This window comes from Acipenser ruthenus, chromosome 23, assembly GCF_902713425.1.
Source record: "Acipenser ruthenus chromosome 23, fAciRut3.2 maternal haplotype, whole genome shotgun sequence".
NCBI classification, from domain to species: Eukaryota; Metazoa; Chordata; class Actinopteri; order Acipenseriformes; family Acipenseridae; genus Acipenser; species Acipenser ruthenus.
This window is the reverse complement of record NC_081211.1, coordinates 24948486-24966717: the sequence shown is the minus strand read 5'-3', so window position 1 is coordinate 24966717 and position 18232 is coordinate 24948486. Positions and strand designations below refer to the sequence as shown.

Sequence of the window (18232 nt, the reverse complement as noted above, 5' to 3'; positions counted from 1 at the left end):
CCATCCAACCTCACTGAGCTCGAGCTGTTTTGCAAGGAGGAATGGGCAAAAATTTCAGTCTCTCGATGTGCAAAACTGATAGAGACATACCCCAAGCGACTTACAGCTGTAATCGCAGCAAAAGGTGGCGCTACAAAGTATTAACTTAAGGGGGCTGAATAATTTTGCACGCCCAATTTTTCAGTTTTTTATTTGTTAAAAAAGTTTGAAATATCCAATAAATTTCGTTCCACTTCATGATTGTGTCCCACTTGTTGTTGATTCTTCACAAAAAATTACAGTTTCATATCTTTATGTTTGAAGCCTGAAATGTGGCAAAAGGTCGCAAAGTTCAAGGGGGCCGAATACTTTCGCAAGGCACTGTAAAGCCTTCTATTTCTGGAGTTCTGTTTGATAGAAAGATGGCATGTGAATGTATAAATTGATGTGTCATATAGAACCAAGTAACCTGTAATAACATGTTTGTAGGACACTTTGACTGTTGGAACCCAGGTATTATAAAATAGCTTGGACTTGTACTGAAAGCTTATTGGCTTTTTGTTGTTTTAAAACCCACACCTCTTAAAGCAAAAACAGGTAATACACAATCGACATCATAGTGTTTTATAAAAAAAAAAAAAGCCCATCAGTGCAATTTGATTGCAGGAAAGGCGAGTTCTGTTTCACCGTAAAAAAAAAAATGTATAAAACCAGTAGGAAACAACTTGGGCTTAAGAGTAAGTAGCGGGGTTCTGAAAAATATAGCGTATAACTTTAAAGTCTGTTTCAAAGCTCTTTTCAAAATGTCTGCTCTGGTGCACTGATAGTGTAAGGGTTATTGCCCACACTGTCAAACAAGAAACACAGCAATAATGATCCATGATGTGGTATTGAACAGAAAATCCAGAGCACTTGTTATGTGGTTGTGTTTTTTTTTTTTTGGTTTTTTTTTTTTTTTTTTTTTTCTTCCGAAAGTGATTTAGAGGACAGATCTCAACCCCAGTGTACTAGAGCAGACATTTTGAAAAGAGCTTTGAAACCAGACTTTAAAGTTAGGAAGTGTGAAAAGTTGTCAGGGTGTTAACAATGAAAAGAAAAATGGCAGGTACGTTATTTAAACAGTTGTAGCAACACATGGGGATGTATAACACTTGGAACCCCGCTACTTACTCTTTAAGTAGATGCAGTTAAATTAGCATTCGCAGTAGTTACCATGATGTTGTTTTTCTACTGTTGCCACAAAAGCTGGGTCTATTTTGTGGTATTGTTATATAATTTAAGTTAAAGTTATTTCTGTGCCCAGTAAGAACCCAGTTGAGTTAATAAACACTGCAAGGAGAGCCTCCATGAAGGTTTTACTGACAGTCAGAAGATCCAAGAATTTTGTATACAAGGTATACCCATTGTTTTGCTGTGACAAGAATTATTCTGACAATACAATGGGGATTTATTTATTGTGTTGGCTGTTGTCATGGGTATACAGTACAAGCCCTGAGGAACAAATTAAGCATTGTGATCCATGTTGAAGGAGTACATCCCTCCTTCCAACATCCTAATTTAGTCCTTAAAGGACCTTTGAAGCATATGGGATTTGTAAAAAGGTCTCCATCATTAATCAAAAGGAAAAACGCATGGTCTTTCTGCTTATATGTGTATGCATTTTAATGGGGTTTTAAATGTCTGTGTTTTCTTTTTTTTCATTTTACCTCAAGGAAACCTGTGAATCTATCCTTGACTACACTATAGAGGAAGTGAAAAGGTATGCTGCCGTCAAAAACACTCGCACCAAGTTATTTAAAGTACCGGTAGACGTTGGCACTGTCTATCCCTTAGAGGGAGCTGGTCCCACATTCGGCCTGGTGATTGACGGGAATACTCTCAGCCTTGTCTTTGAGGGGAACCTGAAGATGAAGTTTCTGGAATTGGCGAAGCACTGTCGATCCGTGCTCTGCTGTCGTTCCACGCCACTGCAGAAAAGCACAGTGGTAAAATTAGTGCGGGACAAGCTGAAAGTTATGACCCTCTCAATAGGTATGAAAATCCAATGACTATTATTATTATTATTATTATTATTGTTGTTGTTGTTGTATATGCATATGGAATATTCTATGTTAACATGATACATATTATTTGTTTCATTTTCTTCAGGTGATGGTGCTAATGATGTCAACATGATTCAAGCAGCTGATGTTGGAATTGGGATCTCTGGTCAGGAGGGAATGCAGGTATTTTTTACTACGTTGTTATTCCATGCATTAAAATATTTTCTCATTTGTCAAACCTTTTCTTTGGACGGTAAGCTATTGTAATGCAATATTTAATAACCAAATGCCACTATGTGCTATATAAAAAATAATATATATTACAATGAAAGATAAATGTAATACCTTAAGAGTTATTGGCCACAATTCATATGTATTTCCACATTCTTAGTAAACATGATTTTATTGGCTTACAAGTTACACAATTAGGTGATTTTAATGGGTTCGGTTAAATTGTAAAACAGAACAATGGCAAAATTTAAGTTTAGATTAAGTCCTTTAATAAAAGTGTGGTTCTCTTAAGATAATAACGAAAGATATTATTTTGATTCTTATTTTTTTCATTCTTAAATCTGTATTTATGAATCCATACATTTTAATGGTTCTACAGTATATGTGTGTTTCATGCACATTTAATTTCTGAATCGATCGATAGATTAATTGATAGATAGATAGATAGATGTTGTAGTCCATCACCATTCTTATTCTCTTCAATGATAGTAGGAACATCAATCTTGGTGCTTTTCCATTAGCTCAAACCCTCAAAGTCTGGCTAGCCCTAGAAAGGTCATACCCCATTATTTCACATGGCAGTCTTGCTATGGTAAATATAATGTATCACTTACAGGGTCAGTCTACTGTGAAATTTGGATCTTCTCCTTAATGCAAAGTGTCATCTGGACTTAATTTGTGGTTTTTATTCCCATACAAGTAAAGAAGCCGTACTCATGACTGGAAACACCTTTAGGAGATGAGATTGTGGTCTGTTCAGATTATCTAAAAAGTATAAACAACATTCAAATAATTGAAATAAGTCTCTTCCATTTTATATTCTCATAAAGACAAAAAATACACTGACAGAATGGCGTTCATTTTGAAACCCTTATTCTTAGCCATCAGTAGTATTCACTGTCTATAATAAAGTTGCTTCTCGTATTGAAACTCTACTCTTTTTTTTCCAGGCAGTAATGGCCAGTGATTTTGCAATCTCTCATTTCAAACACCTGAAGAAGCTGTTGCTAGTTCATGGTCATTGGTGCTACACTAGGCTGTCCAATATGATCATCTACTTCTTCTATAAGAATGTGGTAAGTATTTTACAACCTTTTTTGTTTTTTTAAATTGTATGTAACAAAACCCTTTGGGTACAGGAAGGTTAAACCATTCTTCATTCTTTCTTTCTCAGGCGTATGTGAATCTTCTATTCTGGTATCAATTCTTCTGTGGATTCTCGGGAGCATCCATGATTGACTACTGGCTAATGATATTCTTCAACCTTTTTTTCACATCGCTGCCCCCTATCATTTTTGGCATCATGGATAAAGACATTTCTGCTGAAACGCTACTGGGCTTACCAGAACTCTATAAAAGTGGCCAAAACTCAGAAGTAAGTAAATAATGGTATCTGACCTTATTGAACCATCTTCATTTTTTGTAGTGTTCCATGCTGTGCAGTATAACAAAGCACCAGCACAGTGCTGATTCCTGCTGGCTGGCATGTGTTATAAAAGAAAAGGCAACACAATAACTCACAATGACAAATGTCCCCATGCAAGTGCAATACAAAAAGCAAACGTAATATACTTTCAATTGTGAAAACGTTCTGCTAATTCACGCACAGAGAAATGAGTTGGAAAGATTGTGTGCTGTATTACCGATTTTGTATGTAGGTTGAGTTAACAACAATCATTATACAGAATAAATTAGAGTGCTGTCTAAGACTGTCCTGGAGGTCTACAATGTATAGATTGAATGGTAGAATTAAGTAAAAATAAAGTTGGTGTGTATTTTGTTTGACTTTTAGGGGTACAAATGGTCTACATTTTGGATAGCCATGCTGGATGCCTTTTATCAAAGTCTTATTTGTTTCTTTGTTCCATACCTTGTAAGTATACTCTTTTATTTGTTGGATTTAAAAAGTACACCATGAAGAAAAATGCTGATTTTTATATATATATATATAGTGCTACCCCATTATAATGTGGTTGTCAGGTGCATAATTAGGAGACTTCATTATTTGTGTTTCGCCTTATAACGAAATGATTTACAATGTCCACAAGCCAAATTAATCTTGTACCGTACAGTGAACAATGAAGGAAGGAGACACACACAATTTGCAGGTACACGAATCCACGGTTTATTGGACTTATTCCCAGGCCCTGTTCAGAAACAACAAACAGTCTTGCACTCTGACACAGCCGCCCTCTTTTGGAGTCAATCTTACCACAAAACCTCGTAGTTTGCCTTCGTCTTAACCAACCACACAATGTAGATTATGCAGCATTTATATCTTTTGAAAGTTTCACCTTTTCTTATTCTGTCCACCCCATCGAGTTTCATTTTAACAGAGAAAGATTTTCATGTTTTGCTGTCTGCCATGCTTCGTACTGTATATCTGGAACATTCACCCAACGTTTGCGAGTCAAATTGCATTATGGGGGAAATGAGAGCCACGCCCTTACCGTGTTATAAACGATTCCGCACTATAACAGGCGCATTATAACGGGGTAGCACTGTGTGTGTGTGTGTGTGTGTGTGTGTGTGTGTGTGTGTGTGTGTCTATATATATATATATATATATATACTGTTAACTTGCTGTTTGTTTTTATTTTGGTAGACATACCAAGGTTCTGATATTGACATATTTTCCTTTGGGACTCCCATTAACACTCTGGCCTTGTTTACTATCCTTCTACACCTGGCCATTGAAATCAAAACCTGGGTAAGTAAATATGGGAACTGATATACTTCAATTAAACCTTTTCTCAGTTTGCTGAGAATGCAGTGGTTTGAAAATGAGAGAGCAGTATTACGCACTTGAAGCAATCTGCCTATAGATCAAACAGCACACATTAAAACAGAGTTGGGGTTGCATGTTTCGTTTCAACCCTGGCCTTGCCTGGACCCCTTTGCATGTCTGATCTGTGTCTCGCTTCACTTCAAGACCAAGATCTGGAGGTGCAGTTCAGTCTTGATAATCCTGGGCTGGCAGACTGGCTTTATACTAGTATGACAGTAAGACAGCAATGTAGCTTTTATGTTAAACATTAGTGGTGTAACAATGCATCAAGAAAAATGTCAAAGTAAGTAGAGGGGGCTAGTATATCATTGATCAACGTAAAATAAACGTTGCCTTGGTTATCGGCCGTGACAAGCAGGCTGTAGTGGTGACGTCAGACCTGAAAGAAACAGTACTGCAAGGTGAAGTGGTGAAGGCGCTTGCTTGCATCGGTTTATTCTAAATAAAATAAAAAAAGGTTTGACACAAAACAATGCTCATAGAGCAAAATAAAAGGTTTAACACAAAACTGACACCAGCTAGACAAACCGGGAAGAACACTAAACAAGAGTAGCATCTGTTTGTTGTGTTTTTTTTTTTTTAATTGTTTTTTTCCTTCTCACTCCTGTTCTTTCTCCCTGAACACACAACCCCGAGTGAGTGAAGTGTGTCTCTCTTATGCAGCTGTACCGAGACTCATCATTCAATTGGAATCTCGGTACATCTGCATATTAACTAAGGAGCCTAAATACAATTCTACATTTTAAAACGCTTGTGCTACACAGACCCATTTATATCCTGTGCACCTATTATTATTATTAATAATAATAATAATAATAATAATAATAATAATAATAATAATAATAATAATAATAATAATATTATCATCTATACACCAACATTAACACACTACACGCAACATACACAAAATACACACAGTGGCGGGGCACACTGTCACATCGTCATACATAACTTTTAAAACTGTTATAACAAATGTCTTTCTATTGATATCATGCACTAATATATACTGAAAACATGAGTTTGAACATTTGTTCTGTCTTTATCTTCTTTCAGACCGTAGTTCACTGGGTTACAATGATTGGAAGTGTCATATTCTACTTCATAGTGGCTATTGTTTTTAGTGCCACCTGCATTTCTTGTAACCATCCTTCTAACCCCTATTGGATTATGGAACGAGAAATGGCTGATCCTGTCTTCTACTTAGTTTGCATCATAACACCAGTGCTTGCACTGTTACCAAGGTAACCTAGTTTGTAACAGATCATCAAATTAGTTCTTTTTGTAATGAAAAACTGTGCATTTGCATTTCCAAACATAACCCTAACGCTGTATTTGAATCATTTCAGATATTTAATTCGCGTCATACAAGGAACCTTTGTCCTGTGTCCTCTCCTGAAAGCTCGGCAGTTCGATAAACTAGACAAAGAACAAAGAGATGAGGAGATCAGTGAATGGAGGAAGAGAACACGATCGAGAGAAGCTACTGTGCCACTTTCAAATCTGTCACCACCAACATCACCAACATCACCAGGCAACTCTGGACATCCTTTAGGAAGGACATTGACCTTCGAGGCACCTTTAAATGTAGACCTAGGCAATGATGGAACAACACCTCCTGGGAGGTCTATGCTGAATGGAACAGAGATTGAACATTCCGATACTCTTCACACACAGAGTGCTGTAACTGAAAACATATATGCCTCTATACCAGTCTCATCTGCTGACCGGACTGGAGACGGTGATAGGAAAGCAGAGGATGACAGTGATGCTTTTTGTGCAGGCCATCAGCGATCCTTTAGCATAATGACCATTTGAAAACCAAGCGTCCTGAGGATCTGATTTGAAAATGACATATATATTTGCCAATAGGCAAAACAATATCAATAACCTTGTTCATTGGTTCTATATTAATCCCATATTGGGAAATAGAATTTGTTTGTTTTCCCCCAAAGGTTTACTGAAGAAGTATCTTCATGTTTACATTTTTTTTTTATTTAAAAGAAGTGGTAAAGTATCTCTTTTTTTACATTTGCTTTTATAAGTAAACATCTCAAAATGCCTGCTTGCGTAATATTATGGTGATACAATAATGTACTGTTCAGATTATGGTAAAGGAATTTATAAACTGAAGCGGTACATACCTCAACATTGGCAGGATGTTAAAAAGACCATTTAAATTCAGTATACTGTACTCTCTTTGACTGGTTAGTTGCTTTCCATTGCCTTCACATGAGCCAACTAATCCAGAACTTGGAGTGCAGAAAAAAAAAACTACTGTATTCATGCATTGAATTACATTTGATCTGAGTGCACATAAACCAAGCATGGCCCGGGTGTTTTATACAGAGAGTAAAGAACAAGCATGTTCATTGCTGATATTGGATTGTAGTACTTTTTAATTGTGCTCTGCTTACCGTAACACACTAGTGAAGGATTTTCTTTTAAATAATTTGGTATCAAAACTACCTCTGTGGATAGGATCGCATAATTCAGGAGTCAGGTGATTTCTGATCCCTGATTCACCTCTTGTGTGGACGGCGAGCACTAGAGAGTCTATCTTGAGTACGCTCTCACTACTGTATTGAAGCCCCGTGTGAAAGCAATATAACTCTACTGTGATAACTACATGGGTCATTCAGAGAAGAGATTGCACCAAGATGCATTTATTTAGTGCAGCACTGATCCCGATTTCAGTGAAAATAAATGTGAATTTTCCATGTGTGTATTGTGACCAATTCATACCTGAAATATTTGTATTGGATCAACCTCTTTCATAACATTGTATTTTCCTTTTGCTGTATACAAATGAGAGACAGACAAATGGGGCAAGGGCTACAAAACTGGATTACCAGAGGTTACTGTAAAAACCAGTTACAAAATATGTATATCTCCAGTTTGGCACAGGTCCACATCACAGCCTTATTGATATAGAACATGTAAGGACATTGCGAAGAGTGAAGAAGATACGAAGCACATATTTTCCTGGAAGGATCTCAGTTTTGTGAGTTTATTAACAGTTTTTATGATGTAATAAAACATTGCCTACAAAAAATCAAACACTGTTGCTTTCCTTGATGTTAATGTCAATGCTAGTCAAAGAATGACATCTCTTTTTATTATTACGAAATGTAATAAGTAAACATAGAAATGAAAGGAAAACTGTTCTGAAATTAAACTAAACGAGGGGAGATAATTACACTTCAGTTAATACACCTTTTAAACGGAGTTCCAGCTCTGAACATGTCAGCCAATGCATGTTTCACTGATCCCAAGACAGTTCAAACACTAACTAGATTATTTAAAGACCAATGCTTTTAGCGTGTAGCAGTTCCTGCCTCGGGTAGCTATATATTGTTATCAGATGGTTTAAAGTGGTCGTTTTGCCATTGAAGCATGCTGTAATTATTATTGCAATTAAACCTGAAACCAATGTTATGTTATAGGTTAGCTATAAAGACCACCTGTCTGCATTGTTGTTTTGTTCTCTAGCTCAACCCCAGATGGTATTTTTAAATACAAATTCCACTGGGATAAACATCCTAATCACCACATAGACTACCTATATAAAATACAAGCCACAGTTTAGCAGGCTGGGTCCAAAGAACTTTACATGTTTTATGTTATTGCAGCTACAGTCACAGAAGTATTGGCACCCTAGTCTTATTCTATCATAAGTCAAGGTAACAGATTAACAACAGGCGTTTAATAAACTATCAACTTTAAAACCAAAATTCACAATTTCTAGTAATGTAACAACAAATCTTATCAAAAAACAAACATATTTAATTTAAAGTATTCATTCATGACAATTTTCCCCCCTGCTTTAGTATTTGTTGTGTTCTCATTTTGCTTTTATTACGGTTTGCTGATATTTATGATCATTCTCAACGAGTATCTCACATCTTGTTGGTGAAATCTGGGTCCAGTCTGTCTTGCATATTTAGACAGATTGGATACACAATGTTTGGCTGCAGCTTTTTTCAGATCAGTCCAAAGCATTTCTACTGGGTGGAGATCTGGTGATTGCGAAGGACATTCCGGAACATTTATCTTCATTTTTTTCAAGAATTCCAGAGTTGCTTTGGGTTGCTATCGTGTTGGAAGATAAACTGTCAGCCAATCAGCCTACAAGCAAATGGTATCATTGTACTTTGTAGAATGTTTTGATACATGGCTGCATTCAATCAATCTTCAATCACATGAATGTCTCCAGTCTCTGAACTGTTGAAACACCCTTGTGTCATGATTGAGTTATTATCATTCTATTACATTTTTACATACTTTTAATGTAAAAGGTGCCAATACTTTTATCATGAACAAATATTTGAAATTGTTTAAGCTTTTTATATAAATATTGGTTGTTAAACTACCAGAATTTGTGTAATTTGGTCTTGGTCACATTAATTAGTGGCTAATGTTCACTAAATGCTTGTATTTAATTATCTTATATTAAGTGTAGGGTGCCAGTACGTTTGTCTGCGACTGTATATAAGCATATTGAATTGTTTGAAGTTCTATTGAACCTAAGGTCAGTTTGTAATGGAGTATTTTGAATGAGTAGATTTAAAGTCTGTGATAGATGTAGCAATATAAATATGTCTGGGAAGAATGGCATTTTTTGACAATATATTTACATTGCAAGGTTTCACCATTCTGTGGCCCCAGCAGATTGCAAAACCTTTTAAATGATAAGAATTTAAAAATTATTTGCTCAGGAACTTAATGCTGGTGACATTCTGTACAGAACACTTCATAATATAGTTCTAAGAATGCAGTGCAAAACTTGAAATCTGTTCTCTGAAAAAAAATGTATCAGGTGACGTCTTCCGTCTGCTCATTTCACAGATATCTAATGATAGTGGGAGCACAGTTCTTGCAATTTTTACAGTATTGTATCTGTCTTGTACTGTAAAGATTTATGAAGTTACTGCTGTATACCCTAATAAGAAGACTACCTAAGGCAGTTTTTTGTGATTGCTCATTGCTTTGTAGTTTTTACAAATAGCAGCATGAACAAAGAAAAATATATTCTGCTTGGGTCTATCCCAGAACAAAAAAGGAGAGAATGAGATTTTCTTTATTGCCAAGTTGAAAATATATGAGAAATCTGAGTGTGTTTGCTTGTCAAATGGAGGTGTACAACTAATACCATATTTAAGAACAATTTGTTTGTTTAAGTTACTGCTTAACCCTTGCAGAACATTACAAATGCAACTTTGCAGTATAATGGACCCTCTCTTGCAGTTTATCCAGTACTGGGTACTTCTGAGCACTGTTTTGATAAACTGAGAAGTAATTCCACATTGACTAAATGTATATAGCACACACACACGTATCCCTTACATTTGTAAAAGAGTGCGTGGTCTTTATCATGTAGAACATTCTTCCAGCTCAGAAAAAAATAAGATGTTCCCAATAGCATCCAACAAGCCATTCAAGTTGGCAGTGCTTTTGGGTTGATTTCTAATATTTTCAATTTGTCAACGGTCATTGCTATCTGATGGCGTGAATAATCCATTGATGAAAATTGCATATTGGATGATACTAGATGCTATGGATGAGATTGGTCTTTTTTTTGGAGATTAGCAGTGATGCCAACCTGAATTATACACACGGTTAATTTGTTTCATACAGATCGATAGCAGTCAGCTTCAACCCTGCCTTCTTACATTGCAAATGCTCTGTTCAATCAACGCTGTCTGATAAAAATCGGTCTCCATGTATTTGCTTTGTAACCAGAATAGACAGATGCCAGTCTTTCCTTAATCTCTCCATTAAGACGGCCAAATCAATACATCATCCCACACTTGTGTATTGTAGAGTAATGTTAAAACAAAGCGAAACCATTACCTGGCCTGAAATAAGTTAAATTATAAACTGAAGACTCTAGTTCTGTAACGTCAGTATTCAAAAATGTCCCTTACGTAACTTTAATTGTTTTATTTCAATAGAGAGTAAATAGCCCACCAGATAATATAACTTACTTTCTCAGTGACCGGATTTCAGGTAATGCATAATGCAAAATGTGCCTAGATTGTTTTTAATGAAAATGAAGAAAAGCAATGACCCTTTGTATTCAAACTTGTACTCCTGTGAAGGTGATCCTCTCAATTTACAGAGCATCTCCATTTAGGACCTGCTACCAAGCAGGTGGTTTTGATCCTTGAGGCTCCTTACCTCCATACAAAGCTGTTCAAGTTACAAAAATCCAGATGGAGAAACTACTGAAAAAACTGGTTATAGCATAACTGAGCTGGAAGCCCTGGAACTGGTATCTTAAACAGGATTCGGAGTTGACAATAATGTTTTATTTGATCTCTGATGACTAGACAAGGCAATCTCAGGACAGGATTATGTTTTTGGATTGCTGCTTGTAGGTCAGTGGTAGATGGAGTCAAGGGATGGATTATACTTGTTTCAGTGGTATCTGTGCAATCAAAAAGTGTAAACAAATAGATACTTTTTTATTGATTCACTCTCCATTATAAAATAGTAGTACCTGTACCCAGAAAAATGTGTTTATTTAAAATGATACTAAAGTCTTGCCTGGTTTCCTTCTCAATATAAATAATTAGGACACCAAAGTGAGTAATTAAAGAGCAAGCCAACATATTGTGGCCGTTCTGTTACTTCAGGGACGTCCTTTATTCAGCTCCCCATAGTACACCAATTATAAAGTGACATACAGTATATGCCTAAAGCTGTTATTTAGCCTAGTTTGCGAGTGATAAATAATGCTTCATGTGTCGGTCATTAGACCAAACCTAAGGTGGCATAAAAATGCCAGCCCATTAACTGGCCTCGTGGGGAAGCTATAAATCGTAGTGGCATATCTGGGATTTTTTTTGATGGATACAGTGGTGGTCAGTTTTGTTTAATCCAAAATAATATTCTTTCTGTTCAGTGCATGATAGGCCTAAAAAAAAAAAAAAACATTTGAAACTCATCTGGTCTGCAATGTATGCAAATGTACACGGTCAGCAATAGTGATGTCACTTCACAAGGGGCATGACAGTGGCTGCCAGAGCAACCTCTATGCAGTGGTTGCATTGACCAACACTGTGACCTGAAAAAGACGTGGTACAGTGGTCCAAATCATGGAAACCTCCAACACGGGGCAAGACGCACCTGTCTGCACTCAAACAATGGGTCAGGAGCTACACGTTGTGGTATTTTAATTTACATTCCTTCGATGTTTGTTGACATATCTGCAGACTGAAACATTGTGTTGCTTGTACCGCACATGCGCTGTCAATGATGCTTTGTCTGTGCAACTTCAAGAACTCAACAGAACATAGTCAGCATCACACTGTAGACTATAAAGACAATTTTTCCAGTTCATGCTAATTCCCTGGGTGAACAAGGACATCAATACAGGACTTTCTCTGCTTTCCCCCCTCCAGCTGAGCACTCGTTAAATCCAATAGGACAGTGCCAGGCAACCTGGACTCCACCTGTTCAAGAGTAGCCAGCCCCTTGTCGCAGCTGAATGCAGCATATTAGGCCGCCTTACAGCAGTGATGGATGGCGCTGAAATTTCAAACACTGGCTTCCCCAACACCCCCCACAACGGTCATCGATTGTGAAGTGGAGAGCAACACGCTTACAGACTATTGGCTATAACTCACGTCTGGTGAATCAGGCGACTGGATCACAGATGTTCAGCATGATGAATTATTTCAGAAGAATATCCCTTTCACGTGAGGGAACTTCAAAACACAGAGCATCCTGTACATGGAGGGGGGGTGGGGGGGAAATCTTGTTCTGTAAACAAAACAGAGATCATGTTTAGGTTAAGCTAAGATATGTTGAAGTAAATGCCAACTTTATTAACATTTATGCCAGTAAGTGTGCATTAATTTACTTTGCCCATGTACATGCTTTCCATTATTTGATTATCTTTGGAATGTTGAACAGTAATTTTGCATATTATATGCGGTTTTTATCTGTAACTAAATTATGCATCTACAATCTACAATCCTTAATTTCCTGTAGGTTTTGATGATTAAGGCAGTAGCAAACTGTCTCTTAAATCCACACCATATGCTTACCAATGGACGAAGGGAAAGGACAGGTGTATGACAGCAGTGGAGTAGTGGTTAGGGCTCTGGACTCTTGACCGGAGGGTCGTGGGTTCAATCCCAGGTGGGGGACACTGCTGCTGTATCCTTGAGCAAGGTACTTTTACCTAGATTGCTCCAGTAAAAACCCAACTGTATATATGGGTAATTGTATGTAAAAATAATGTGACATCTTGTAACAATTGTAAGTCACCCTGGATAAGGGCATCTGCTAAGAAATGAATAATAATAATGACAGGTTTACTAACTAAAGTACCTCAGAGCTGCTTACTTCCAGTTAGAGCGCTGCCCCTTATAAAAGTTTACTACTGTATTTTGCACAGTATTTTTTGACTTTTCTCATATTTATACTATGTATTTATCATAGTTTGCCATGTTTTTAAATCTGTGCTTTACAATGCTTACCTATGCTTTACCATGCTTTCACTGTGCTTTACTACACTTTGCTATAGTTTTAATATGGGACACTTGAGTGTTAAACCCTAAATCAACATATTTCTTAGTGTTTTCTTACTAACAAAAGTAACAGTGATAGAATGGTTGCAATTGAATTATTTGTATTGGGTTTTGTAGTCATATTTATTGTTTATGACTGTTACACATACTTAGTTCTTAGGAATAGGATTTTAATAACACAGCAGTTGGTAAGCAATTAAGTGCCAGACTTGGCATTGACTTTATATTTAAGAGATACACAGACAACATGAATTTAAACCGTTACGGGTCTCAAGCTGAAGACTAGGAAAGCATTGGTGAACAGATGTTGCATCTAAATAAAAATATATTTCTGTCACTAAGTATTGACGAGGTCAGTAGAAACAAGGTTTTTGCACCCAATAAAACCCAAAGCATTTAACACTGATGATCCCAGAGTGCACTAATAAATTAAAGTACAGGTTGGATTCACTTTACAATTCTAAGATCTACTGCAGGTTAAACAGGCTACATCTTTTTATTTATTTTGTAGTATTAAAATTGAATAGTTTTCTCTAAAAACATACATTGATTACTATTAAAAATATGTGCGTTACCCCCATTAAGTGTAATCGGTGAACCGCTGTGGAGCACTGTAACCATGCCTTAGAGAATTCATCATCTTTGAATCCATAGCTGTGAGCGTGTTCGGCAATTGGATTGGGCTCTCAAGGCTGTCTATATATGGGTGTTTTGCATTATGCAGAAAACATTGCAAGCAATATGTCTGCACCACTCACAAACTGCAGCGGTGTGAAGACTAAGAGATCAATTTGATAAACTGCAGTGATAAGCCCGTGTTGATTGTATTAGAGCATTTTACAGCCCTGGGGAATTGCTCTAAATTGCATCAAATCCCTTTTTTAGGGGTAATTCTGGGATGACCACTCATCCCCCAGTGCTGTGTAAAGTTCTAATACAATCAAGCTTTTGCAGCTTTTGTGGAGGTTGTGTTCACTTAAATCGTACAATCGTCTAAAAACACTATGCCCAATACGATTGCTTTCAAACAAAGCATGCAGAATTATTTGAGATGTGAAGAGGCCTGAAACTTAGCGGAAACTTTGCAAAAGTTTATGGAACTTCATAAACTGAAAAGAATACGAAAAACAAATCCTGTATCGGTATATACCTGTATGTTTGCACATCCAAACAACATCCATCTTATCTTATCAGGGTATTTGTTGAGGCTTTATCAAATCCAGTCTCAGCAGCGCGTGCAGAATTAAAAGAGATTTTCACAGCCAGAGCCTAAGCATACATCTTTTAACTCCTTTTCAGAGCTTCAATTAAAGAACATACTATTTGAAGATAATTATTAATACTTTAAATTTAGAATGTCAGGTATAGTAATTAAGAAATAATCATGTAGGAGGCAGTGATCCTAACGCTTGTAGTTGATGTAAACGGTGTATTTACTGTATCCATCCAACCTACACACATTATTAAACCAGCATTTATTAAGAGTGTTGAAATCCGTCTCTAAGAAAATTCAGTGTTTTTTAACAGAGCACGCTGGATTTGCCATTGTGTATGGATGTAAGAAAATACATTTTCAAAAGCTAGACGAGGGTATATTTTACCCTTGACTCACAAGGCTTTAGCTTGGGCCTGCAGACACGAGAGGTCCTAGTCTTTACTTTCTGAAAAGATTTCATATCTCTTCAATTAGCTCCCGGGCCACAACCTGCGAAATGGCTCTGTGACCAGAGAAGAAAGATATGCTATAATCTTATGTACACTTCCTACTGTGTAGCACGGAAATTGAAAAGTAAATTATGCCCTGTATGAGTATCTGTCACTGGCATCGTCGCATCTGAGAAACCAACCAAGGGAGTGTAAAAGTCTGGAGGCAGCCAATATATGCTCTGTTTGAGTTTGTTGTGAGGATGATGTCAAATTCCAGCATATCAGGGCACTTGGCTTTCTTTGATCTTGGCGGGCATTTTAAAATTACTTTTTTTTTTTTTTTTAATAGGCATGAGCTAGTGACTGTTTCAAACAGCAAAAAAACCCCAAAACATTCTAAACATATCAGCTGCTTACCATACACTGGTCAGGGCTTTAAAAACATCTGAAGAAGCTTATAGCTTTAGTGAACCTGCCAATTGTTCAGCTGGAACATTTCAGCCACACTAACCTTGGTTACACAAAGCCAGAACAGAGCCTGAACTAACATCCCTTTAATCAACAAGCAGGCTTAACAGTTGTACCCATTTAGTTCGGAAATGGAATAGGGTTGCCATACAAATGAGTTGTGTTCCTCGCATTGTAGAGGCATAAGGGAAATAGGCTGCCGAAAAATAAGCCACGCTATGATTTCCAAATGACCATCCTTCTATTGAAGCATTAGTAATGTGCTGCTGCAGAATTTAACCAGTAAAGGCTCTTCTGCATAGAGGTTGAGACATGCGATCAGTGGCTCTCAGGTTTGGGTCCTGGCTGTGCTGTGTTGCCAATCTTGGCTGAGGGTCCCTGTGGCGGGTTAATATGTGTTTATTGACGTGTGCATATAATTATATGATGGATCTGACTAGGAAAGAAAAAAAAACACTTTAAACAACACCAGAATAAGTTCAACAACCACTTATTAAACATTTACACACAGATACAATAGGATATCATCCTGACATTGTTTTCAATGGTAACAGACAGCTATCCTCATTATAGCAGAATACAGGTAATTTTTCTATGACAGCCTTCAACATTCTCCTTATTGAGGGGGATTTTTCTCTCTCTCTCTCTCTCTCTCTCTCTCTCTCTCTCTCTCTCTCTCTCTAAAGCCTGTTTTGGCAAGAACATTTGTTTTTGTAACGTTTCTATTTGGGAAGAATCGTTGTGAATGCCAAGCAGCCTGCTGTCACGTTTACAGACATTTTTAAAGACAGTAAGCTAATTGCTGAATGAGCACATATCATCTCCATCTCAATGTCACCTAACGGCACAGATGGCTGCATACAACTGTTTCTCTCGATGCCAGGGCACTGCGGGGCATCTCTTGGGGCATCTGTCATTTCTTCCACAGATTTCCCTACACCCCACTAAGATGCCAGTGTGGGACTGAGCGACAGGACTGTGGAAGCATTGCCCCAGGATAAGGGGCAGGCAGAGGCCAGTCTTTGAAAACCATAAGAATTCAAAGTAGCTCAGGTAAAGAGCAGTTCATTTGTCATTTATGACAGCACTATTAATCATTGAAGGGACTGTGTGTGATGGTCCTAAAGGCTGGTCCACCAGTTAGGGTAGCTTGGAAAATACAAATTTAGCGATCTGCATTTACTTAAAATCGCCATCACCATTCCCAAATGTCATATCATAAAGTATACACTGTTTATGGGATATCATTGAAATTACCCTTAAGAACCACAGCCAGGCTATTGCATTATTCACTATGTTGCTGTGCAATATGGAGCTATTACATAGTGACACTGATATAGGCACACATAGTTCTGCAATGGAACTGTGTGTTGGTTCATGCTACCCTTTTGTTACAATGACCCTTCTTTTTTGATTGACCAGCAACACAGTATAGTCGTGTACAAGATACTTCTACACAACAATATATATTTGAATTGGTAACCTTTGTACATTACGATGTAGAAAGAAATGTAGTTTAGATGAACAAATCTGTCAAAATGAATAAATATTGCAACAGGTTTGTTGTTTAGTGAAAAGCAAGTGACTCAAAATGATTATTATTGTATTTGATGCTGGTCAGGTTACAATAAAGTGAAATCCATTTGTTTTATGGTGTGGTGTGCTTCTCTGCAACACTGGACAGGTAGTGTATAACTGCTAATTGATTTTATAAATGAGTCTGTATGACTAGAAAGATTTATAAAATAAGGCAACCAAAATAAATAATGTACAGAGGTAACAATAGCATTCCAGTAATCATATATTCTCTAATTGAAAGAGAATATCACTGGTCTTGTTACAGAATCTGCAGAATTGTAGCTGTCCTTGAAAACACAGTTATGCAACATGTACAGTATGAAGGACTGTGGGCTAGAGATCTGAGAAAGACGCACACACGAAGGCGCAGAGAAACACAAGGGGATTACATGCAAGCACATCTCTTTGAATATCTAGCTCTGATTATATGGGATATGTGGGAATGATTTTGGTGCAGAGTTTCGAATGGTAATGATCTCAAATAAGGAACTGAACATGGTAATAAATAAAAGCTTCTGGATAGATGACCCTACTACTCATTGGATTTCGAGACCCCCCACACCCCAACTTATTTTATTTATGGCCCAAGTAAAATGTATTGTTTTAAAATGACTCACCACTGGACCTCTAGTCTATTTTCTTGCTTCCCTATGTCTTGAACTTATTGTCGCTGAGTTTTTAATATACTCTACAAATGGGGTATTGTGCCATCATAAGCCCAGTATTTCATTACATATCTCCTTGTATTTGAGTTCTTAGATAACACAGGATTTATTCCATTACAGTCTTGCAAAGGCAAGGTGAACCTCCAAGATATGCACACTGAACAAGGCACTCTCCGCTGATACAGTAGGTGATAAAGCACACATCCTCGCCCATAAAACATGATACATTTCTTCATTATGCTTTGTGGCAGGAGTTCTCATGTGTCTTGATTTTTCAATGTCTTTGGTGAACCTTTT

At 37.1% G+C, this 18232-nt stretch overlaps 1 protein-coding gene across 6 annotated transcripts in view; it reads left to right on the top strand.

The window, feature by feature from the left end:
• LOC117412986 (phospholipid-transporting ATPase VB-like) overlaps positions 1 to 8498 on the top strand; it is a 76513-nt gene extending 68015 nt beyond the window's left edge. For all 6 annotated transcript variants that reach the window (XM_058996941.1, XM_058996938.1, XM_058996939.1 and 3 more), the window contains 8 exons: positions 1692 to 2010; positions 2128 to 2204; positions 3203 to 3328; positions 3427 to 3627; positions 4045 to 4125; positions 4858 to 4962; positions 6094 to 6281; positions 6387 to 8498. In XM_058996941.1, the coding sequence (XP_058852924.1) occupies positions 1692 to 2010; positions 2128 to 2204; positions 3203 to 3328; positions 3427 to 3627; positions 4045 to 4125; positions 4858 to 4962; positions 6094 to 6281; positions 6387 to 6855 (1566 nt within the window). In that variant the 3' untranslated portion in view covers positions 6856 to 8498. The remainder of the gene's footprint in view (positions 1 to 1691; positions 2011 to 2127; positions 2205 to 3202; positions 3329 to 3426; positions 3628 to 4044; positions 4126 to 4857; positions 4963 to 6093; positions 6282 to 6386) is intronic.
• The last annotated feature ends 9734 nt before the right edge of the window (positions 8499 to 18232 follow it).